The 25,575-nt window shown below is 50.1% G+C and overlaps 1 protein-coding gene across 42 annotated transcripts in view; it reads right to left on the bottom strand.

Moving 5' to 3' along the window:
* The window catches only part of KDM2B (lysine demethylase 2B), a 145,830-nt gene that overhangs the window by 97,755 nt on the left and 22,500 nt on the right, over positions 1-25,575 (bottom strand). For 21 of the 42 annotated variants that reach the window (XM_084996127.1, XM_084996087.1, XM_021073422.2 and 18 more), the window contains 2 exons: positions 13,671-13,849; positions 13,383-13,489 (listed from right to left, as the gene is read on the bottom strand). The exons of 8 other annotated variants lie outside the window; for them this stretch is intronic. Coding sequence is in view for 19 of the 34 variants with exons in the window: in XM_084996087.1 (XP_084852213.1) it covers positions 13,383-13,489; positions 13,671-13,849 (286 nt within the window). In the remaining 15 variants the exon portion in view is untranslated. Of the gene's footprint in view, positions 1-415; positions 627-1,714; positions 2,237-2,400; positions 2,865-13,382; positions 13,490-13,670; positions 13,850-25,575 lie in introns of those variants that run through there. 13 more of the 42 variants (XM_084996108.1, XM_084996111.1, XM_084996116.1 and 10 more) reach the window with 9 other exon arrangements.

Raw genomic sequence — 25,575 nt, 5'->3', positions numbered from 1 at the left:
AATTAAGATCCTGGGGGTGAGGGTTCAGACAGGCAGAGATGGAGAAGAGAGAGAGAGTAAAAGTGAGCCTGGCCCTTAGAGGCTTGGACCAAGGGAGTGCATTCAGGAGCAGAAGGAACCTGCTAGGAGCCCCCCTTCTGAGCTCTAGCAACTGCCAGATAACCCCTCTTCCTTACAGGAACTCTCCAGTCTCCCTCCTCCCTCCACATGCTGCCATCCTAGGGGTAGGTTGAGCTTAAGAGGACGGGGGTCAAACAGGCTGCCAGGTCCAGGCCCAGCAGACAGTGGTGCCAGGGCCCCCTCCCACCCACTCCCACCCCTGCCCACAAGAGCCACCTGGGGCTGTCTCCCCATGGCTCATGCTCCGGCACCTTGGCACCTCCAGGAGCCCGCACACACATGCTTACCCACTGACCTCTTTTCCCTGCTGCACTTTGCTTTTCCACGGTTTGGGAAAGAGGGGAGGAACGGGGCAGAGACAGGCAGGGAAGAGTCAGCAGCCCGAGAGGAGATGGGGGGCGGTGCGTGGGGCTGAGCTGGTTAGGAAGCCGGAGGGCTGCAGGCACCCCCTCCCTCTGGCTGCCTTTTGCACCTCACATTCAGGTGGACCCAGGGCTCGGCAGTATGCAGGCAGCGTGCCCCGCGTCCCTCCTCCGGATAGGCTGGAAGGAGCCTTAACCATGTGTCTGCAGGAGGCTGACAAATCAGAAGGCCTTCCCGCACATCAGAGCCCCGCTGCCTAGCAACCCCTTTGGAGGGGTGTAGTTGACAGCACAGGACTCAGCCCTGTCACGAAGACAGGCGCGGGCTCGGGTGCTGGTGCTGGGGTTGTTCAAGTCCCAGCTCCGGCTCCGGCTCCACATTCTCCTGCCTCCACCCAGCGCACCCAGCCAGGTCCCCACACAGTAAGGCCTGGATGATCCTCTGCTCTGCAAGGAACTGGAGGGGTGGGGGGGTGCTGAAGCCCTAACCCACCCCACCCCCCTGGTCCACACTGGCCTCTTCTCTCCAAGCACCATTTCAAAATATTAGTCTTCATTTTCCTAAAACCACCTCTTCCTCTCGGTTCTCTTCTTTTTCTTTTTTTAATCTAACCTTGGTTTCCACACCCCTCCAGACCTCAGCAGCAGTCTAGGCTGGAAAACAATTTAAGTGTGTGTGGGGTGGAGTGAGATGTGCTTCCTTTAGCCTGCAGCTGGATACCCACCCAGGTGCCCAAAGTGGAAAGGAGACTTGGCTCTCTGGGCTCCAGAACCCCAGCTTGCCTAGCCATACAGGCCACCCACCTCCAACCTGCCAATCTCCTGCCCCAGCCCCAACCTCCCCAGCACGTGCAGAAACTGGAATGCCTTCAAGCTACAGCTATGTGCAGGGAAAGTTCTCCAAGTTAAGCTTGTGTCTGATCTGCCTCCCTGTCACCCTTCAGCATCCTCTGAGACCCCTAGGAGCTTAGGGGCACCTCTTCCAGAATCGCCTCTCCAAGAGAGGCCCCTCCTTCCAGGTCCCTCATTTCCTGGCTGCCAGGCCTGAGCCACCCCTCCCGCCGGGCAATTGCACGCTTTAGGGCAGCCAGGGTGACTGGGACAGGGCGGCTTTTGTCCCGGCCCCTGCAGCCAGTCACCCGGCCCGCCAGCTCGCCTGCCCCTCGTTCATTCCGGGTCTCCCCCCTCACTCCTGCTTCTCGATCGCTCTGGCGTGACGCCTTTGCACTGACCTCTACAGCTTCCTCTTCCAAAGCACACCGCAGTCACATGGGCACCCCGGCTCGGTGCCACGGCAGCTAAGCTCTCCCCGCGCCGCCGGCCGGCCAGCCTGGTTTCCGCCTCCGCCGCCCCCTGTCCCGAAAGCCGCGCCCCTCGACACTCCCCACCCACCGCCCCGGGTGGCTTCAGGGTAGGACACCCTCCAAGTTGGAGGCTGAAAATTGGGCGCCCCCAAGCTAAGCCTTTCTGGGGGTCCCGCCTCCCAAGGCCCGGGCTGGCTCCGGTGGAGCATGGTAGGAGGGGGCGCTGCACCTGCAGCAATAACTTTGGGGCGCAGCCTAGGGTCTGGGGAGGCGGGGCAGCCCCACCCGCCCTTTTCTCCTCCAACTTAGCGCAACTCCCCTGGCAGTCCAGGCGGCGTCCCCTCGGGCAAAGGTCTGGCAGGGGATCCTGGAAAGCTGGCACCAGGTGATGGGGCTTGAGGCGCCAAGCGCGCGTTGCACACACACAGCACACACACAGCCCCGGGAGACACAAAGAGCGGCTCTGCGACGCTGGCCCAGCAGCCCGTGGGCGAGAGGCGACCCATACCCCGCCCCAGCGCGTCCCGAAGAGGTGGGGGCACTAGGGCAGCACCGGGCCGCGGGGAGCAGCACAGGGAAGTCCACCCGGCCCCGCCCGGCGCGCCCGCGGTTACCCTCGGCGGCGGCGCGGCTCCCGGGCGTCCCCTTTGGCGGCAGAGGCTCGACGCGCACCCAGCCCCGGCGAGCAGAATTGAGCCCCCTCCACGGCGCTGCCAGGCCCCAGTCGAGGACCGCGGAGCCTTCGCCCGCTTCCTTCCTTTCTCGGGGAGCCGGTCGCAGCCTACGATCATCCCCGCACTGAAACTGAACACCCGCGCAGCGCGGCGGCCGCCAGGGAGGCGGAGGGAGGCCGAGGCGGCGACAGAGAATCGCGCCGACCAGCGCCAGGGGACGTCGCCGCTGCCGCCCACGGCCGCCCCCTCGTCCTGGCTGGGTGGGGGCACGAGAGTAGTTCTCCCCACCTCCGTTCCACCGGCAAGCGCTCGGGGACTCCCGCGCGCTTGTTTTCAAGGAGTGCGGACTCGGTCCTGCTGCTGGAATTGATGACCCAGCAAAGCCATCTCCCTTAAATGTGCCCTTCGGGGCAAAGCAAGAGAAAGGACCAGTGCCAGGGGTTGGAGGGCTTGTCAGACCCTGGGTGTGGCCGCCCAGAGACTAGGGATGCGGGCACTGGCCCTAAAACTGACTAGCTGTGTGACCTTGGACAATTACTTCCCCTCTCACAGCAGTTTCCTTGTCCTAAGGGCAGGGAGGCAGTGGGAAGTTCAACTGCAAAGTAAGATGTTCTTTTGCTGCCTACCCTTCCCTAGCCATAGCTGTGTAACCCCACATCACAGAAGTACTGTGGAAATTTATTGAGCTAGTTACTTAATCCAATCTTCACAACAAATTTATGAGGTCATTCCCAGGAGTGTACCCATTTTACAGATGAGAAAGCAGAGGCTCACAGGTACTGACTCACCTGGTTGCTACCCTAGTAGTGGGGTGCTTACCCAAGCAGCCTGTCTCAGTTTATCGACTGTTCTCCACAAGCCTCCCTGGTAAATCCTGACTCTCAAGAAGAGAACGTGCAGGTTACAGCCAAACCTTAGCTACTAACTGTAGGGGTTAGTCCACTTCAAATCAAAAGTCCCCACCATTCAGGGCAGGCTGCTGCGGACCACAGCCCTCTTTGCATCCCACCCTTCCCCCAAACCACAACAAGGGGCCTCTGCAGGGGCAGAAATCAAACTTCTCCATTCTTTGGCCAAATCCCATCCCCTGGACTACCTACCATTGTTAATAGGTTCCAACTGTCAAGTGCTCATAATAATAGCTGCTTACATGCACAACACTTCACCCTTAAAACAACTCAATAACCCCCACTTAAGGGAAGTGAACATTAAGCCATTTCAAGGTGGTCAACGCCCTGGCCCAGGGTGTTGCTTCCTGGTGTCATTTACAGGACTGCTCACCCATTAACTAACTCCCTGATGGCCTGCTGTGAGGCTAAACTAAACTCCTTGAAACTGGTGGACTTTTTTACTTTATGTATGCTTGTCCTATTGAAATTACAATGAAATTAAACAGTAATTACAATGGAATTGAACACCAAGCCACTGAGTTAAATGACCTAAGAAAGGAGAAGACCCGAACAACCAGAACAGGTAGTCCACAAGGGAGACATTGTTACTTTTTAAGTCACAAATGTCTCAGCTCCTTGACAGCAGGGACCATGTCAGACTGAAATGCGTAAGCGCAGCATCCAGCAACAGACCTGTAATTATTCTAATTAACTATGTGACAATAGGCCAAATTTTCCACCTTCTGGAACTCAGCATCCTTTTTGTTAAACTAGTCAGGGATCTGTAACCGGTAGCCCTTACCCTTACAGACCAAACCAGGCCTAGATGTACTTGGTTTGGCCAGCATTATTTTTAAAAAAGAGAGAGGAGTTCCAGCTGTGGCTTGGTGGGTTAAGATCCTGACTGGTATCCATGAGGATGGCGGTTTGATCCCTGGACTCACTCAGTGATTAAGGATGCAACATTGCCACAAGCTGGAGCATAGGTCAAAAACGAGGCTTGGATCAAGCATTGCTGTGGTTGTGGTGTAGGCCAGCAGCTGCAGCTCCAATTTGACCTCTAGCCTGGGGAACTTCCATATGCTGCAGGCGTGGCCCCCAAAAAATAAATAAAAATTTAAAAAGAGTGATGGGGAGTTCCCGTCGTGGTGCAGTGGTTAACGAATCTGACTAGGAACCATGAGTTTGCGGGTTCGGTCCCTGCCCTTGTTCAGTGGGTTAACAATCCGGCGTTGCCGTGAGCTATGGTGTAGGTTGCAGACGCTGCTCGGATTATGAGTTGCTGTGGCTCTGGCGTAGGCTGGTGGCTACAGCTCCGATTGGGCCCCTAGCCTGGGAACCTCCATATGCCGCGAGAGCAGTCAAAGAAATGGCAAAAAGACCAATAAATAAATAAATAAATAAATAAATAAGAGTGAGACAGAATTTTTGAAAGCCTGCCTCTCCAGTGATGCAGAAGCCACACCAGTCCCTATGGTTATACTAAGCTGCTACACCCATTACCACATTGATCCCCTATGAATTTCAGGTTCCTTGTCTGTAACATGGGAATGTTAACCTGCTTCCTGGATTGTTGAGATTTGGTGCTAAGTGTCTAACACATCACCTGGGTCCATCCATGGCACGAGAGGAAAGGCTGGCTTTCTTTGATCTTTTTGAGATAGAAGGGGAAAGCCAAGAATCCAGAGGCCTGGGATCATGGCCCACATGAGACATCAGCAGCCTCTCTAGGTCAGTTTCTCTGTGTGATCTCTTACTAGGGCTGATCATTTATGATGCCAGAAAACATGGTCAAGGAGAGTGAAAGGTAAACATGGGTTGCAGAGATACCCTGGGCCACTGTGAGAAAGAGTAGATTCCAGGACTTCTCATTGTGGCTTATTGGAAACAAATTCGACTACCATCCATGAGGATGTGGGTTTGATCCCTGGCCTTGCTCAGTGGGATAAGGTTCCAGAGATGCTGTGTGCTAGAGTGTAGGTTGCAAACATGGCTCTGATCTGGCATTACTGTGGCTGTGGCATCGGCCAGCAGTTGTAGCTCCAGTTAGACTCCTAGCCTAGAAACTTCCATAACCCACAGACGCAGCCCTGAAAAGCAAAAAAAAAAAAAAAAACCAAAAAACAGTGGATTCCAATGGCAGCTGCAGCCCATGTGCCTGCATAAGGCCATGTGGACAAATATCTTAGCCCAGCCACATTTCACATCCACTACATGTTCCATCTTCCCCTTGGCATGGGAAGAATACGGGGCAGGGATGACAAGAAACCTTTTTTTTTTTTGTTTTGTTTTGTTTTTTGTCTTTTAGGGCCTCACCCTCTGCATATGGAGGTTCCCAGGCTAGGGGTCAAATTGGAGCCATAGCTGCTGGCCTACGCCACTGCCATAGCCACAACACCACCAGAACCGAGCCTTGTCAGTGGCCTGTACCACGGCTCACAGCAATGCCAGATCTTTAACCCACTGATCAAGGCCAGGGATCGAACCTGCATCCTCATGAATACTAGTCAGATTCATTTCCGCTGAACCATGATGGGAACTCCCAGGACACCCATTTTGTAGAGGTAAAACTGAATTCCTAAAAGACTTGCTACAGGAGTTCCCGTCATGGCACAGCGGAAATGAATCCGACTAGGAACTATGAGGTTGCAAGTTCAATCCCTGGCCTCGCTCAGTGGGTTAAGGATCTGGTGTTGCCATCAGCTGTGATGTACGTCGCAGATGCGGCTCAGATCCCACATTGCTGTAGCTGTGGCACAGGCTGGCAGCTGTAGCTCCGGTTCAGTCCTTACCCTGGGAACCTCCATATGATTCAAGCGCAGCCTTAAAAAGCCGAAGGAAAAAAAACTTGCTACAGCTACAGGGAGTGGCAGAAGCAGCCCCCAAACGTGCTTATCCCACTGCCTGTTTGCATCCTGTTTCAGCTCTGCAATGCCCCATTTTTGTCCCTATTCTTCCTTCTACCCCCAGAAAGTACATGTGAAGAGGAGTTCCCATTGTGGCTCAGTGGTAACAAACCCAATTAGTATCCATCAGGACGAAGGTTCAACCCCTGACTTCACTCAGTGGGTCAAGGACCCAGCATTGCCAAGAGCTGCAGTGTAGGTCACAGACATAGCTCAGATCTGGCGTTGCTGTGGATGTACAGGCTGGCAACTACAGCTCTGATTCAACGACTAGCCTGGAAACTTCCATATGCCTCGAGTTAAGGGCCTAAAATGCACACACACATATATACACTTGCACCAAGTACATGTTGAAAAAATGCAGTCAATTTTCAATTATTTGAGGGCCATGTGTGTGCTTTATATGGGATCTCCTTTTAGCTGGGTTTTTAGGCTCTTTTAGTCCACAGTATAACTCCTTTACACCAACAAATCTTATTTCTGCAAGCCCAGTGTGCTACAAGAGCAAGTGAGAATGGAGAAGTCTTGCTAATTTCTTTCTGGAATGCATGAAAATATCCAAAGGTCCTAAGTGAAAAATGGTGCCCAAGTCCTAGACCTTGGGAGATTGTGGAGGTTTTAAAACAAGTGCAGAAGGCTTTGAGAGTCACACCCAACCATCCCCCACCACCTACCCACCCCACCTCCATCCAGAGGCAGAACCAAATTCCCCTCCCTTGAGTATGGCCTAGATTTAATGGCTCGTTTTAATTAACAGAATATGGCAGAAGTTAACTGTATGTGACCTCCAAAACTAGGTGATAAAAGGCACTGTGGCTTTCTCCTTGCTCTCTCCCAAACCACTTTGGGAGTGGGGGAGGGGAGCTGCCATGTCATGAGGACACTCAAGCAGCTTATTGGAGAGGCCCATGGAGTAAAGAACTGAAGCCTCTTTCCAAGAGCACCATCTTGGAAGTGGGCCCTCCAGCCTCAGTAAAGCCTTCAGATGCCAACAGCCCAGGACTAAGTTGGGTTTTTTTTCTTTTTCTTTTTTCCTTTTTTTTTTTTTTTTTTTTTTGTGGGGGGGGGGGTGGTGTCAGACCCACAGCATGTGAAAATTCCCAGGCCAGGGATCAAACCCATGCCATAGTGGTGACCCAAACCACAACAGTGACAATGCCGGATCCTTTAACCACTAGGCAGGTGCTTGGTTTGCTTGTTTGTTTTTTGCCTTTTAGGGCCTCAGCACATGGAGGTTCCCAGGTTAGGGGTCCCAATGGAGCTGTAGCCGCCGCCAGCCTACACCACAGCCACAGCAATGCGGGAGCTGAGCCAAGTCTGCAACCTACACCACAGCTCACAGCAATGCCAGATCCTTAAACCCCCTGATCGAGGCCAGGGTTTGAACCCACGTCCTCATGGATGCTACTCAGGTTCGTTAACTGCTGAGCCATGATGGGAACTCCGGTGCTTGTTGTTTTAAGCTGCTAAAGTTTTGGGTTTATTTTCTTTCTTTGGCCACACCCCCAGCATATGGCAGTTCCCAGGAATTGAATCCAAGCTGAATCTGAGACCTATGCCACAGCTGGGGCAACACCAGATCCTTAACCCATGGTGCTAGGCCAGGGATCAAACCCACAAGGCCCCAGAGACAAGCCAGATCCCATTAATCCACTACACCACAGTGGGAACTCCAGAATTTTTTTTAAGTTGTTAGGTTTTAGGGTAATCTGTTATGCAGCAATAAACAACAGTGATACTTCCAAATCATTGTCACTATTTATACAATCATAAGGAATTTTCCAAGACAAACAATTCTGTAACCCAAAACATTTCTGCAGGGCAGCAATGAGGAGGGAGACCGTGGAAGAAACGCACAGTGCAGCTTATATTCATTCAGCCCACCCTGTCATTATCTTTTCCCTTTATCCTACTTCCCCTTTATCCTGTGTCTTCATGACACTTACCACCTCCTACATTACATTATTCAATCGTCTGCCGGTCTGTCTCATCTCCCAGCCAGAGAAAAGGGACTTTTATTTATTATAAATAAAGTTATTTATTTATAGACAACGAACTTTTTTTTTTTTTTTGTCTTTTTAGGGCCACACCTGCGGCATGTGGAGGTTCCCAGGCTAGGGGTCTAATCAGAGCTCTAGCTGCTAGCCTATGCCAGAGCTATAGCAATGCCAGATCCGAGCCGCATCTGAAACCTACACCACAGCTCACAGCAACGCCAGATCCTTAACCCACTGAGCGAGGCCAGGGATCGAACCCACAACCTCATGGTTCCTAGTCAGATTCATTTCCACTGCGCCACAATGGGAACTCCGTTTTTTTTGCTTTTCAGGGCCGTACCTGCAGTATATGGAGGTTCCCAGGCTAGGGGTTGGATCAGAGGTGCAGCCACTGGCCTATGCCACTGCCAGAGCAACTCAGGATCTGAGCCATGTCTGCAACCTACACCACAGCTCATGGCAATGCCAGATCCTTAACCCACTGAGCAAGGCCAGGGATATCGAACCCACATACTCACAGACCCTAGTTGGGTTCGTTAAACAATGAGCCAAGAAGGGAACTCCTAGACAATGATTTATTCTCCGTAATCTACCAACAAATGACTCAGAATAGTGTCTTGCACATAGTACACACCCAGTAAAGACATCAAGAGGTAATTCATACACTAGCACACTCTTTCCAAATCTTTCGTCTCCCAAAAGTTGTAAATTCACCACCCCTTGCCTTCAATACCTGAACCAAAACCCATTAAAATTCCTAACCCCCTCACTAAGATCAAGCTACATAAACCCCAGAGCCACGGAGAAGGCAGCAATAGGTTTCTAACCACCCTCCACTTCTCCCCGTTTGCAGGCTCCACTCTTGGTTTAGGTGGCCCTTCAGCTGTCTCCACTCTCCAGACACCTCCAGCACAGAAACTCTGGGATTTCTAAAAAGTGTCATTTTAATTAAATTCCAAAGAACCATTCTATGATCCCAGAGGACTTCATCATCATGGGATTTTTACCTTGCTTATTAAGTGAAATCAGCATTCTTTTCAGCCGAACAAATGGACTCTTTCCAAGGTGACAGTTTCCTTCTTTACAAGGTTCAAATCCTGTAACAAGTTCCCACAGCCACTGACTCAGTCTGTAAATCTGTTTGGCACATACTCTAATCAACATGACAAAAACCTGTGGTCTGGAGTTCCCGTCGTGGCGCAGTGGTTAACGAAACTGACTAGGAACCGTGAGGTTGCAGGTTTGATCCCTGGCCTTGCTCAGTGGGTTAAGGATCTAGCGTTGCTGTGAGCTGTGGTGTAGGTCGCAGACTCAGCTCGGATCCCGAGTTGCTATGGCTCTGGAGTAGGCCAGTGGCTACAGCTCCAATTAGACCCCTAGCCTGGGAACCTCCATATACCACAGGAAGTGGCCCTAGAAAAGGCAAAAAGACAAAAACAAAAACTTGTGGTCCTAGGAGTTCCCATTGTGGCTCAGCAGTTAACGAACCCAACTAGCATCCATGAGGAGGTGGGTTCAATCCCTGGCCTCGATCAGTGGGTTAAGGATCCGGTGTTGCCTGAGCTGTGGTGTAGGTCACAGATGCGGCTTGGATCTGGAGTTGCTGTGGCTGTGGTGTAGGCCAGCAGCTGTAGCTCCGATTAGACCCCTAGCCTGGGAACCTCCACATGCCTTGGGTGTAGCTCCAAAAAGACCAAAAAAAAAAAAAAAACACCTGTGATCCTAGAGCCTTTTATTCGGTTATTACACAGGATTTTTTTTTTTTTTTTTTGCTTTTTTTTGCTACAGCCGCCGGCCTACACCACAGCTCACAGCAACACCAGATCCTTAACCCACTGAGGGAGGCCAGGGATTGAACCCTCAACTTCATGGTTCCTAGTTGGATTCATTTCTGCTGTGCCAAGATGGCAACTCCTAGATAGGATTTTTTTTTTTTTTTTTTTGTCTTTTCTAAGCCTGCTCCCACAGCATATGCAGGTTCCCAGGCTAGGGATCTAATCAGAGCTGTAGCTGCCGGCCTATGCCACAGCCACAGCAACGTGGGTTCCAAGCCTCGTCTGCGACCCCACCACAGCTCAGGACAACGCTGGATCCTTAACCCACTGAGCAAGGCCAGGGATCAAGCCAGCAACCTCATGGTTCCTAGTTGAATTCCTTAACCACTGAGCCACTACGGGAACTCCTAGATAGGATTCTTAATGTACTAACAGAGCTTACTATTTCAAGAATCTTTCAAGAAAGTGAAGAATATACTAAATATCTCAGAGAGGCAAGGTAGACATTAATTAACTGAAAACTGTCACCCAAGGGTGTCTATTTTACCTTCCTAAATGCATGTCCCATTTGTCCTCTGTTCTCTCCTCTAACCCTGTCTATCCCCTCATTCACCCTCTTTTTTTTTTTTTTGGCTTTTTTTAGGGCCATACTTGCAGCATATGGAAATTCCCAGGTTAGGGGTCGAATTGGAGCTATAGCTGCGGGCCTACACCACAGCCACAGCAACTCAGGATCCTTAACCCACTGAGCAAGGCCAGAGATCAAACCCGCATCCTCATGGATATTAGTCAGGCACATAACCTGCTGAGACACAACAGGAACTCCCCACCCTCTTTTTGATGATGTAATGGCTCCTCATATCAGTCGACCCCCACCCTCTTCAATCCACAGAGCAGCAGCAGAACTGGCAGAATGCAAATCTGACTGAACCCATCCCTCCCTGCTTAAAATCTCAGAGGTTTCTGACTGCACTTGAGAGAAATACGGACCCCTCACGATGACACAGCGGGGCCGTCAGCCTGGCCCATCCCCCATCCTGCACAGGACTCTCCCTCAATCTGCTCTAGCCCCACCACTCTTCCTTCACCAGGTCCTTCATCGTCCCCATCCCCACTCTGCAGCCCTCCTCTCCCTCCCAGGCTCTATGCATACAACCAGGAAAGCTCTTCCCTGGCCCCTTCACCTAAGCAACCGCCTCCCCTTCAGACCTCAGCATATGGCCACCTGCCCTCCCTGAATCTGGCACACACTCCTACAGCACCCAGGGTCTCTGCCTTGTGCCTCATCACAGCTGCAAACGTCCCTTTGATTCTCCGATTATTGATTAACATTCGTCTCCTGGACAGACTGTAAGCTCTGTGAGGGCAGGGAGCCTATGTGGTTTTCTCCTCACTGTATTCCTGGTGCCTGACACCAATAAGATGTTCATTATGTAGGCTGAATAATCAATTGATGAATCAATGAGAGCCAGGATCTGCCTCTAACCAACCAGTCTCACACGCTTTCCTTGAGCTCCACCTCTGTGATTCCATTAGGGCCCTTGGCACTTGCCTACCTCCATCCCTCCCCACTCCTATCTCCTCTGTCCTTTAAAGCTCAGTCAATATCCCCTCCGAGATGACTTCCTGTTGCCAGCAACCAAAACGGGTGCCTCCACTCCCCATCTCCCTTCCAGGAATCTGTTTCCCTCTGCTTAGGATGCAAGCTGCATCCTAGGACCCTTGGGTTAATGGCATGTTCCCCAAAAGGTAGGGGCTTTTAGTCCTCTTCATCTTTTACTTCCCTATCCCAGGGGCTCCACAAATTTGGCTGCAATCGAATCAGAATGGAACAGAATTGAAAACCCTCCCACCAACCCCGCCTTGAGCCTAGTCTTTGCTTTTGATGCAGCCCATATCCAAGGGGTGTAAGGAGCTTCAGCTTTGAGGGGAGGAAAAATGCCTACGAAGTAATTAAAGAGAAAGAGAGAGCTTAAAAGCAAAACCTTGAGAAGCCCAGGGCCAGCATGCTGGCCTCCCTTATAAAGCCTGGCACGGAGTTTGCATTCAGTATGCACTGAATGAAGGGCTGAGTGAATGGAGAGTTCACAGCCTTTAAGCTGCTGGGGGCACTCCTGGCAGTGGGGCTGAGCAGAAAGAGGCTAAATGGATTCAGAGCCACCAGAGCCAACTCTTCTAGGAAGCCCAGAGTAACGGTTCTGCCTGGGCAGCCAGCATCTCCTGCTCACTGTGGAGAGGGAAAGACAGAGTGCCCAAGATGGAAGGGGCCCCAATATGACTTCCTCGTCCCATTCAAGTCTTAGAACACAGAGGGGCTGACAGCTGCCTCTGCCCATGTTTTTTTGTTTGTTGCTGTTGTTTTGAACGTGCCTACAGTATACAGAAGTTCTCAGACCAGAGATCAAACCCACACCACAGCAGTGACCCAAGCCACAGCAGTGACAATGCTGAACCCTTTTTTTTAAGGGCCACATCTGTGACACACGGAAGTTCCCAGGATAGGGGTCAAATCAGAGCTGCAGCTTCTGGACTAGGCCATAGCAAGGCTGATCCAAGCAGTGATTCCAAGCTGTAGCTGCCAGCCTACACCACAGCCCATAGCAACACCAGATCCTTAACCCACTGAGCTGGGCCAGGATTCGAACCGCATCCTCATGGATACCAGTCAGGTTCATAACCCACTGATCCACAATGGAAACTCCAACATTGCTGGATCCTTAACCTCTAGGCCACCAGGGAACTCCTGCCTCCACCCATGTTAAACAGTGGGGCTCAGGACTTGCTGGTGATAGTCCTACAATTAGATGTGGCCGCTTTCCCAGCCCAGCAACCGTCTGTCTAAGGAATGGGGTGAATTTTCGAGAAAGGTTATTCTAGATCAGAGATCCTGGGTCTCAACAGCAAAAGCAAAAGAATACCAGGCTCCTCCCTCACCTCCAGCAAAAGCAAAATATCCATGGTGGTCACCTTAAAAAATCCACTCCCGAGACAGGCTGTCACTTGGAGGGAGTAGATCAATGTTTGGCAAGTACACAGACACACACACACAGACACACACACACACAGGCACAGATGCACATAGAGATGGTTCCCATTACTCTTCCTCCTCTTCAGGTCACATCCCCCTGGGGAAAGCTGGCAGGGAGGCCAAAGAACCATCTGGATGGAGAATTAAGACCCAGAGCAGAATGCAGAGCCCCTGCACTTGAGGGAAGCAAGATGCCCATCTGCCCACACCAAGGACCCCCAACCCCACATCCCAGCAGTGCCCCCTGGGCTGTGGCCTCAGCCTCCAATCCCCATGAGGCTGAAAGTCACCCCTCCCAGCTCCCGCCACTAGCCAGGAGGTCTTACTTCTTCACTTTCGGGTACTTCATCTCCGCAATGGCGTTTGTGGCTTCCGTCTGCTTCTCCTTCAAGTGCTGAGGCCACATGTTGTCCACCCAGTCCACCAGGTCCACCTGCAATCCAGCCAGACCGCCCTCAGCACTTCCTGTCTCCGGGTCCCTTAACTGGGCTGCATCAACCCCCTCAACCCCCCTCCCCCTGCTCCTCACACCCCTCCCGCCCTCCCCCAGGGCCAGTGAGGGCAAGGGGAGGAGGCGGGAGGTGGCCAGGGAGGGACCACAGCCGAGGCCTTACCACGGTGGGACGCTTGACCAAGTGCTCCAGCTTGGTGTGGCTGAACTCAAGGCTGATGACGTTATACAACTTGTCCCGCTGGGCCTCGGGCGTCTCATAGTACCGCACAAACTGCGACATGCTCATCTCCGTGCCTTTCTGGGTGTTCACGTCCATCACATCCACCAGCCGCCGGCTGCCTGGGGGCAGAATCCATAGGCTGATGGCTCCAGCCAGCTGGGGGTCCAGATCCCACGTGGGAGCCCACGTACAACAAAACCCACCCCTTCCCCAGCATCCCTCATATGCCTCATCCCTATGCCCTGTCTGCTCAGTTATCTCATCCTATGGGTTTCCTCACTGAACAGCTCTCCAACCCTTAAACAAAACTCTCCATATTCTGTCTGCTTCCCTCCACCACCACAGCCTCCACACTTGTCCAGTTCACCATTACTGTCCACTAAGATCACCGCAAGAACTTCCAAATGGGTCTCCAGACTAACTTCTCTTTACCCATCCTCTACACTGCTGCCAAAGTGAGCTTTCCCCAACAGAGCGCTCTCCACTTAAATACCTTCAGTGGCTCCCCACTGCCTACCCAAGACTCCCTGGCACAGCCCTCATGGCCTGCTTATTCATAGCACTAGGACAGTATTTTCTCTATAGATAATCAACTGGTTTTTGTCTTTTTGTGTTTTGTTTGTTTGTTTCTTTTTAGGGCTGCACCTGCAGCATATGGATGCTCCCAGGATAGGGGTCAAATCGGAGCTGTAGCCAGCAGACTACACCACAGCTGCATCTGTGACCTATGCCGCAGCTTGCAGCAACCCCAGATCCTTAACCCACTGAGCAAGCCCAGGGATTGAACCCGTATCCTCTCGGACACTATGTCAGGTTCTTAACTTCCTGTCAGTTTCTTAACAGGAACTTCTATTTAATTATTTATTTTGGTGGGGGGCATACCCGAGGCACGTGGAAGTACCCAAGCCAAGGACTGAACCCGAGCCATAGCAGTGACCCCAGCCATTGCAGCGATAACGCCAGATCCTTAACCCACCAAGCCACAAGAGAACTCCAATAATTAGCTGTTTAGTAGTCCCCCTCAGTGGTCTGTGAGGCCAGGAGAATCACTCGACTTGTCTAAACCACTGTACCTTCATCCTGCCATCTCATCTAGCAGGCTAGTTCTAAGGATTCAATCAGAAGATGATCATACCCTAGACTCCCTGGCACAGCCATCAAGTACTTCGCATGGAGTCTGGTACATAAATGAAAAGGGCTCCCCCCCTTTATTCTCCAGCACTAATCGCAACTCCTCTAAATATCACATTTCTTTGTCTACTTTGCTGTCCTTCTTCCCTGCTACTCTGCAGTCATCACAAGGGTAGGAGTCTTGTTTGTTCTGCCCACTGCTCTATGTCAAGTATCAGGAACAAAGCCTGGCACTTAGTAGGAGCTCAGAACATATTTGAGGAACAAATAAATGTTGACTGTTGGCTGAGCTGTACAGCACATGACATAGGACTTCTGGAGTGAATAATGGCTAAGCTAAAGAGAGTGAGTGACCCTCTCCAGTAAATCCAACTCTCATCCCACTGGCCACCTCCATGCCTCTCACCGCTTTCCAGAGGGACTAAGAGACAGGGACCCTTGGTACTAATCCTGGGGCCGCTGCCACCTGACAAGCCCTCACAGAATCATGACCCTTTCGGGGACCCTGCTTCCCCATCCGTGAAATGGTTTTAACAATGACCCCAGAATTCCAGCCAAGGTGAAAAGAAGAGCCAAAGCTGAGCGAACTGCTCTGAATGGGAAGACAGACACAAAGCAGGCTGCCAGATTCATGGTGATTTATGATAAAAGCCGGCACCTCCTGTCTGTGAGGACTCAAAATAAGCATCATGACAGGAGTGAGAAGCCCAGCATCTGGTGAGGAAAGGCCCCAATTCCCCATGAACCCAGTGATAAACATACAGTCCACAAGGTATAAATCCAGGGAAGAAAGAAAAAGATTTAGAGAGAAAGAAAGAAAAAGAGAGAGAAAGAGAGGAAGAAAGGCAGGCAGGGAGGGAGGGAGGAAGGAAGGAAAGAATCACCTTGTTCAAAGCTACCTCAAGAAGGAAGAGTGGGAGTTCCCTTCATGGCTCAGCAGTTAACGAACCCAACTAGGATCCATGAAGATGCGGGTTCGATCCCTGGCCTTGCTCAATGGGTGAAGGATCTGGGATTGCCATGAGCTGTGGTGTAGGTCACAGACACGGCTCGGATCCCGAGTTGCTGTGGCTGCAGTTTCGAAGGAAGAGTACACAAGGGTCAACAAATGACAACAGCACAAGGGGGAAATCCACCCCACCTCCTGTTTTTGTATGGCCCATATTTACATTTTTTTTTCCCATTTTATGGCTGCACCTGCAGCATATGGAAGCTCCCAGGCCAGGGGCTGAATCAGAGCTGCAGCTGCCAGCCTACACCACAGGCATGTCACATAGGATCCAGGGCTCATCTGCAACCTACCCTGCAGCTCACGGCAATGCCAGATCCTTTAGCCCACTGAGCAAGGGCAGGGATCAAACCCACATCCTCATGGACAGTACATCAGGTTCCACAATGGAAACTCCAGTTTTTACCTTTTTTTTTTGGTCTTTTCTAGGGCCGTTCCCGCGGCATACGGAGGTTCCCAGGCTAGGGGTCGAATTGGAGCTATAGCCACCGGCCTACGCCAGAGCCACAGCAACACGGGATCCAAGCCACGTCTGTGACCTACACCACAGCTCACGGCAACGCCGGATCCTTAACCCACTGAGCAAGGCCAGGGATCAAGCCCAAAACCTCATAGTTGGATTCGCTAACCACTGAGCCATGACAGGAACTCCAGTTTTTACATTTTAAATAGTGGGGGAAGGGGGATAAAAAGAAGAACATTTTGTGACATGAAAATTCCATGAAATTCAAACTCCGGGGTCCACATAGACAGTTTCATCAGCACACAGCCACCCTCCCTGGTTCACAAACGACTTCTGTCTGCTTCCATGCTACAAGAGCTGAGCTGAGGAGTTCTCCTATGGTGCAGCAGGTTGAGGCTCTGGCATTGTCATGGCAACGGCTTGGGTCACTGTGGCTCAGGTTCGATCCCAAGCTTGGGAACTTCGACATGCCATGCACACAGCCCAAAAAAAGAAAAAAAAAAAAAAAAGATAGAGCTGAACTGAATACTTGACAGAGACGGAATGGCTGGCAAAGCCTGAAATATTCTGTCTGGCTCTTTACAGAGAAAGATCACCAGACCTTGAACTAGACAAAATCTACATGGAACTTACATGCAGATATGTATTTTCACCCCCTACAATGCTATACAGTCAGCTCTCCGCACAGAGACAGCCCTGTGGTCAGTGTTTGCTGAATATACACACAGCCTTTCACTCAGAAGAAACTGAATAATAAAAAGCCATCCCTTAAGTGCATTGGAGAATTTGGGTGGGGTTTTTTTGTTTTGTTTTGTTTTGTTTGCTTTTTAGAGCCGCATGTATGGCATGTGGAAGTTCCCAGGCTAGGGGTCAAGTCAGAGCTACAGCTGATAGGCACGGCCACAGCCACAGCCACAGCCTCGTCTGCAACCGACACCGAAGCTCATAGCAACACTGGATCCTTAACCCACTGAGCAAAGCCAGTAATCAAACCTGCGTCCTCGTGGATTCTAGTCAGATTCGTTTCCCCAAGCCACAATGGAACTCCCTGAGAATTTGGGTGTTTTTATCTTTGGGGTTAAATATCTAATTTTCACAATCACCCCAGAAGCTCGGTGAACTGTCCTGGTTATAGAGGAGGAAACCAAGGACTAGAGATGATGTGATCAGTTCAATCCCCCAGAACATACTTTCTACCAATAAGAATAGTTAACATTGACGAAGCACTACAGCATAGGCACAGTCTGTCTCTACACAAGTTATCTCAATTGTGTTCATAGTTCTCTGAAGCAGAACTTCAGTTTTATACCCATTTGATGGATGAGAAACTGAGGCTTGGACAATTAACTGGCCCCAAACTGCTCCAATAAAGAGCAGCAGAGCTGTGACTTGATGCCAACTCCATCTAGGAGCCCAGGTTCTTAAGCCCTGACCCCTGCCACTGTGCTATGCAATACTGCATCTTGATCCCAGGCTAAGGTTAAAAGATAATCTCTGATGTTGGGGGCTGCCCCTGGCCCCACAGATCCTAGGAAGCCTTCCTTAGAAAAAACCACTTTGTTCCCGAGTCAGGAGTGCAGATCCACCAGGGGGCATCCCAGAACTTTGCTGGAAATTCTGGCCATGATCTTGGCCATGCTTTCGGCAGTACTGGCTCCTTCCTTACTAGGGCTCCTGGAACAGGTGGGCTCTGCTCAGCTTTTCTGGAAAGCCCACTTGGCAGAGAACCTGCTGAGCATGGGGGAGGGGAGGAGAACAGCCCTCCAAGCTCTCCCCACTTTCTGGCCAGCCTCCCACCTCCCACCACCTCTCCACCCTAACCTTGCTCAGGGTCCCATCTGCAAGGCCTCCTGTGGAAGGGGGTTTGCTGGGCAGGTAGGTAATAGGAATCACAGCCCTAGAAGAGGCTGGTGCAAGTCAGAATTAAAAGCCTGGCTCAGCTGCCCCTGTCAGTCCAACACACTGGTTAAGCCAAGACTTCATGGGTTTGAATCACAACTGAGGCTCAGACCTCTTAGCTTCTTTGAGTATATTTCCCCACCCACAACATGAAACAAAAATGGGAGCCAGCCTTGCGGCTTGTTCTGAGATAATACACACAAAACACTTCTGAGAAGTGACTCCAAATATGAAGTATTATGTAATTGGCCAGTTTTATTTAGAATTACAGGTGGAAATAGTGAGGTAGTAGGAAATCAAAGCCAGTTAAATCTCTGCTAGCCTGTCCAAAAAAAACATAACCAGGACAGTAATGGGTGTGGTTGGTTTGTTTGTTGTCTTTTTAGGGCTGCACCTATGGCATATGTAAGTTCTCAGGCTAGGGGTTGAATCAGAGCTGCAGCTGCCAACCCACAGCAACACAGGATCCTAGCCTCATCTGCAACCTACACCACAGCTCATGGCAACGCCAGATCCTTAAGCCACTAAGCAAGGCCAGAGATCGAACTCACATCCTCATGGATACAAGTCAGGTTCACACTCCAATGAGCCACAGTGGGAACTCCCAGATGTTGGGTTTTTATAAGGGGTGATAAAAATGATCTAACATTGACTGTGACGTTGACTCTACAAACCCTGGAAACAGATGAAAAACCATGTAATTGTACTCTTTAAATGGGTGGATTGCATGGTAGGTGAATTATAACTCAATAAAGCTGTTATTAAGCAAAAACATTCAGGCCCTAAATGACCAAAAAGTTGGTTTTTTCTGAAAGCTTTTTTTTCATTCAAAAGTCTTCTATCACCTTAAAAAAACACATAATAAAAAATATAAATTGGAGTTCCCATGTGACTCAGCAGTAATGAACCTGACTAGTATCCATAAGGACTCGGGTCTGATCCCTGGTCTCGCTCAGTGGGTTAAGGAGCCATCTTTGCCATGAACTGCCGTGTAGGTCGCAGATGCAGCTGTGTAGCTCTGATTCTACTGCTAGCCTGGGAACTTCCATATGCCTCGGGTGTGGCCCTAAAATATGTGTGTGTGTGTATACATATGAAAAGGAGAGTACAGGAGTTCCCGCAGTGGTACAATGGATTAAGGATCCAACTGCAACAGCTTGGGTTGCTGAGGAGGTGCAGGTCCAATCCCTGGCTCAATGCAGTGGGTTAAAGGAAACGGTGTTGCCATAGCTATGGCTCAGATTCAATCCCTGGCAAGGGAATTTCCATATGCTGGTGTGGCCATTAGAAAAAAATGCGGGAGTTCCCGTTGTGGCACAGCGGAAATGAATCCAACCAGTATCCATGAGGATACGGATTCAATCCCTGGCCTCGTCCAGCGGGTCAGGGATCTGGCATTGCCACGAGCTGTGGTGTAGGTCAAAGACACGGCTCAGATCCTCATTGCTGTGGCTGTGGTATACACCAGAAGCTGTAGCTCTGATTCACCCCTAGCCTGGGAACTTCCAGGCCCTAAAAAGAAAAAAACAAAAAGGAGTATACAGACAGTCCCAGACTTACAATGGTTGAACTTAGGTTTTTCGAAATACACAAACAAAGGAAATTCCCTTATGGCACAGCCAGTTAAGGATCCAGCGTTGTCCCTGCAGCAGCTCAGGTCGCTACTTTGATACAGATTCAATCCCTGGCCAGGGAACTTTCACATGCTTCAGGCATGGCTAAAAACCCCCAAAAGCACAACACTGCATATCAACTACACCTTAGTAAAAAATTTTTAAAATAGGAGTTCCCGTCGTGGCGCAGTGGTTAACGAATCCAACTAGGAACCATGAGGTTGCGGGTTCGGTCCCTGCCCTTGCTCAGGGGGTTAACGATCCGGCATTGCTGTGAGCTGCCGTGTAGGTTGCAGACGTGGCTCAGATATGGCATCGCTGTGGCTGTGGCATAGGCCAGCGGCTATAGCTCCGATTAGACCCCTAGACTGGGAACCTCCATATGCCGCGGGAGCGGCCCAAGAAATAGCTAAAAAGACAAAAAAAAAAAATTCTTAAATAAAAAACTTAGGTTTTCTTACTTTATGATGGTGCACGAGCCATACACATTCCTCAGAAACTGTACTTCAAATCCTGAATTTTGAACTTGCCCCAGGCTAGCAATATGCTTGATACTCTAGTGACACTGGGCAGCATCAAAGAGCAACAGCTCTCAGACACCTACAATCACAAACAACTGATACACCTGCAAACATTCTGTTTTTCACTTTCAGTACAGGAATCCATAAATTACATGAACTTTTCAACACTTCTTTTTTTTTTTTTTTTTTTTTCTTTTTAGGGCCATAGGTGTAGCATAAGGAAGTTCCCAGGCTAGGGGTCAAATCAGAGCTACGGCTGCTATCTTATGCCACAGCCACAGCAATGCCAGATCCGAGCAATGTCTTCGACCAATGCCACAGCTTGCAGCCAACCCAGGAACCCTAAAAGAAAAAAAGAATTCCCCCTAGAGCCTTCAGGGAGAGCTTAGCCCTGCCAACACCTTGATTTCTGATTTCTGGCCTCTGAAACTCTGAGAGAATCAACTTCTGTGGTTTTAGCCACAAGTTTGTGGTACTTTATGGTGGCCCCAGGAAACACACAAAGGCTGATGAGAGAATTACTGGGTAAACCTACGTGGCTCCATAAATGTCGAATTTGAAGGCAGAGAAGGGCTGTTCTGCTCCTTAGCCTCCAAGCTGCTACCGCAAGGGTGTCACAGGATAGACATTCTGCGTAACTATACTGTTTACCCAGTAGCTTCACAGAGAGAAAAATGTCCACAGAGGACAATACACCATTTTATCCTAAATCACGTATTTCCCCGTCTCCCTACTAGGGGCTGTGAGAGCGGAAGTCCTGTCAGCCTTGCTCACAGCTCTATCCCAAGTCTCTAGAACAGACACTGACACATAATAGGAGTTCAGTAAATATACGCAGAATGAATAAACAAACACTGGGTGTTATTCACTTATGCCTGTCTAGCAGTTAACATATGACTTCACGTGTCAATGACAGCTGAACTGAAGACATGACCTGGGGGAACCTGGCCAGGGTATATGTAACCTTCCTCATACTGGGGAAGATGGAACCCCACCCACCCTCCAATCTGGAGAACATCTGGAGGTCCTGTGCAGTCATGAAGTGACAACCTTAGAGCAATCATCATGGATCACAGAAGGATGTGGATGGGAAAGGCCCATTTTTTATTTTATATTTTAATGACTGCAACCACAGGATATGGAAGTCCCCAGGCCAGGGATGCAATCCGAGCCATACCTGTGACCAGTGCCACCAGATCCTTAACCCACTGCACCAGGCTAGGGATTGAATCTGCACCTCCACAATGACCTGAACCTCTGTAACTGGATCTTTTTTTTTTTTTTTTTTGGTCTTTTTTTGCCTTTTTCTAGGGCAACTCCCACAGCATATAGAGGTTCCCAGGCTGGGGGTCTAACCGGAGCAGTAGCTGCTGGCCTACACCAAAGCCACAGCAACACAGGATCCGAGCCACGTCTGTGATCTATACCACAGCTAACGGCAATGCTGGATCCTTAACCCACTGAGCAAGGCCAGGGATCGAACTCACAACCTCATGATTCCTAGTCGAATTTGTTAACCACTGAGCCATGACGGGAACTTCTACAATCGGATCCTTAACCCCTGTGCCATAGCAAGAACTTGGATTTTTATCTTTTTGTTTTCTTTTTTAGGGCTGCACCCCCAGGCTAGTATAGTTGAATCAGAGCTGCAGCTGCTGGCCTACACCACAGCTCACAGCAATGCCAGATCCCCAAACCACTGAGCAAGGCCATGGATAGAACCTGTGTCCTCATGAATACCAGTAAGTTTCGTTACCACTGAGCCACAGCAGGAACTCCTACTTTTTTCTTTTCTTTTGCCTTTTAGGGCCACACTTGCAGCATACAGAGGTTCCCAGGCTAAGGGTCAAACAGGAGCTATAGCTGCCAGCCTACACCACAGCCATGCCAGATCCAAGCCATATCCGCAACCTACACCGCAGCTCATGGCAACGCCAGATCCTTAACTCACTAAGCAGGGCCAGGGATTGAACCTGCAACTTCATGTTACTAGTCGGATTCATTTCTGCTGCACCACAATGGGAACGCCTCCTCCTTTTTTTTCCTCTTTCTTTTCATGGCCGTACCTTCGGCATATGGAAGTTCCCAGGCTAGGGGTCATATCAGAGCTGCAGCTGCTGGTCTAGGTCACAGCCAGGGCAACACCAGATGCAAGCTGCATCTGTGACCTACACCTTAGCTTGTTGCAACACGGGATCCTTAACCCACAGAGCAAGGCCGAGATCGAACCCACACTCTCATGGATACTATGTCGAGTTTTTAACCGGATGAGCCACAACAGGAACCCCATCAGTTTTTTACTTTTTTGAGCACTAACCAACCAGACTCCAGGCCCCCTCTCCCCAACACAATCCCAGGGCTCTCTGTGCTCTTAGCCAGGTGCATGCAGGTCCCCTGCTGATCCACTGGGCGTGCCCCACCCTCAGATGCCAAGAGCCGTCAGGACTTGGAATCCTTAAGCCATGAGGCGTGCTGGGGCTGAGATGGGCAGGAGATGGTATGGAAGACGCCCAAGGGTGGGAGAGGCTGAGGGGCTGTATCTGGAGTAGTTCTAAAAATAGCTTCCTCAGTGAGCAGGGAGCTCCATCCAGCTCCCCCGAGTCTTGGAAGCCACTGTCTGTGGGAGGAGGCAGAGTGGCAGTAGAGGGAGGAAGAAGGAAAGTCTTTTCTGGGTGCCTAGGCTCCATAAAAACCCAGAGAAACACAAATGCACCAGTAAGGAGAATTCAGCCCTGCTGGGTTCCAGCCCGCAGGTGGCAGTGAGAAATGCAGGAATGTTAGCACACTTCCAAGGGAGGCAGAAGAGCACTGGTGTTAGTGACCATCATAGGCTTAGGAGTCTGACCCATCTGAGAAAAAGGCCAGCTGTGAAGCAAACAGCAGATGAGGGAAAGTTCCTCTCTGTGGATATATTCCAGCCAATACATGACACAGGAATGGCAGAATTAGAGCATCACCACTTTGCAGCCCCTAAAAAAACAATGGAGATAGAGGCATTGAAGGCTGCTAACATCAAAAAGATATAGAGGAGGAGTTCCTGTCGTGGCTCAGTGGTTAACAAATCCAACTAGGAACCATGTGGTTTGATCCCTGGCCTCGCTCAGTGGGTTAAGGATCCAGCATTGCCGTGAGCTGTGGTGTAGGTTGCAGACTCGGCTCAGATACTGCGTTGCTGTGGCTGTGGTATAGGGCGGTGGCTACAGCTCAGATTAGACCTCTAGCCTGGGAACCTCCATATGCCGCGGATGCAGCCCTAGAAAAGACAAAAAAAAAAGATATAGAGGAGTTCCTCTTGTGGCTCAGCAGGTTAAAAACCCAACATAGTGTCTGTGAGGATGTGGGTTTGATCCCTGGCCTTGCTCAGTGGGTTAAGGCTCCAACACTGCTGCGGGCTCAGGTGTACATCAGAGATTTTGCTTAGATTTGGTGCAGCTGCAGCTCTGATTCAACCCCCTAACCCCGGATCTTCCATATGCTGCAGGTGCAGCCCTAAAAAGGAAAAAAAAAAAAAAAAAAAAAGATAGAGATGGATAGAAAGAGAGGACCTAACATATGCTCCTGATGGATCTATGAATCAATCTTTTCAGAAAAAAGTGAATGAATTCATTAATGAATGAGTACGCATTTTTGTATAGAAAGAGTGAGACAGACAGACTGAATCTGATTTAGCATCAACACCCAACTACCTATTTAGAGAAACTGCTGAGAATAGAAGAGCAGATTAAACTACAACAGGGAATGCTATTGGCAAAATCCAGGCAAAAAACTCCACATGTCAAACTTCTCCAATTTGAGGGAGAGCCCAGGGATTATAAGAGAAGGCACCTTGACCCATCACACCGCAAGAACCTCATTTATGTTCTGACTCATACAACTGTTAAAAAAGGAGTTTTCTGGTGGCTCAGCGGCTTAAGGATCCAGCATTATCACTGCTGCAGCTCTGGTCACTGCTATGGTGTGGGTTCCATCCCTGGACCAGGAACTTCCACATGCCATGGACACAACCCAAAAATATACAAATAAATAAAATTTAAAAAGAAGAAAGTAAAATGTGTCACATGGGAAACAATGGGAAATGGGAGCAATGACTATATTTAGTCACTTTAAGGAATTTTTTTTTTTTTTTTTTTTTGCTTTTTAGGTCCACACCCAAGGCATATGCAAGTTCCCAGGCTAAGGGCTGAATTAGAGCTGCAGCTGCCAGCCTATACCCCAGCCACGCCAGATCCAGCCTACACTACAACTCACGGCAACGCAGGATCCTTAACCCACTGAGCAAGGCCAGCGATCGAATCCGCAACATCACAGATCCTAGTCAGGTTTGTTACCACTGAGCCATGACAGGAACTCCAAGATGATAAATTTTATGCCACAGCCATGCCAGATTCAAGCCGCATCTGCAATCTACTCCGCAGCTCACAGCAATGCCAGATTCTTTAACCCAATGATCAAATTCGCATCCTCATGGATACTAGTTAGATTCATTTCAGCTGAGCCACAACGGGAACTCCCAGGAACTCCCAAATTTTAAAACATGTTTATTTTAAATCAAGTTGCCCGAGATCGAACCTGAGTCCTCATGGATACCAGTCGGGTTCATGACCCACTGAGCCACAAGAACTCCTGTTTTTTTTTTTTCCCCTCTCTAAATTTTATGGCCACACCTACACCACCACAGCTGTGTCAAATCCAGATCCTTCAACCCACTGCGTAGGGCTGGGGATCAAACCCACACCTCTACAGTGACCCAAGCCACAAGTCGGATTCTTAACCCTACTGTGTCACAGCAGGAACTCCTATCCAGCCTATTTTATTCTCGAAGAACCAGGCTGGAGGTGCCCAACTTGGTCCTCAGTAAATGCCGGCCCACTGGAGGTCACAGAACAAGCTATGAGAGCCTCAAGGGCATCTAGGACTGTGACAGTTCCAAGATCCCTGGCCTGAGCTCTAGTCCCAGCAACCCCAACTGCCCAACTCTAGGAATCAGAGGCCTCACACATAAAGACAGAAAGAAGTTGACCCTTATACGTTTCACTGCCAAGAACTCTTCCTGCAAACAGAAGTTCTGACAAGAACCAAATACATAAATAAAAACAAGCAGCTCAGGTTGAAGTGGGAAGGGGGAAGCACTCAGAATTCAGACCTGGAGTCCCAGGGTTTCCCTTTGAAAATCACTGGGTTAGGTCATTTTTAGGTCCTCTTCCAGGCC

This window comes from Sus scrofa, chromosome 14 (assembly GCF_054392235.1).
Source record: "Sus scrofa isolate SSC_HxYL_T2T_F1_AM1 chromosome 14, Sscrofa_HxYL_maternal_Yorkshire_Landrace_v2.0, whole genome shotgun sequence".
NCBI classification, from domain to species: Eukaryota; Metazoa; Chordata; class Mammalia; order Artiodactyla; family Suidae; genus Sus; species Sus scrofa.
Note: the sequence above shows the minus strand (reverse complement) of the source record. Positions and strands in the feature narration are given on the sequence as shown.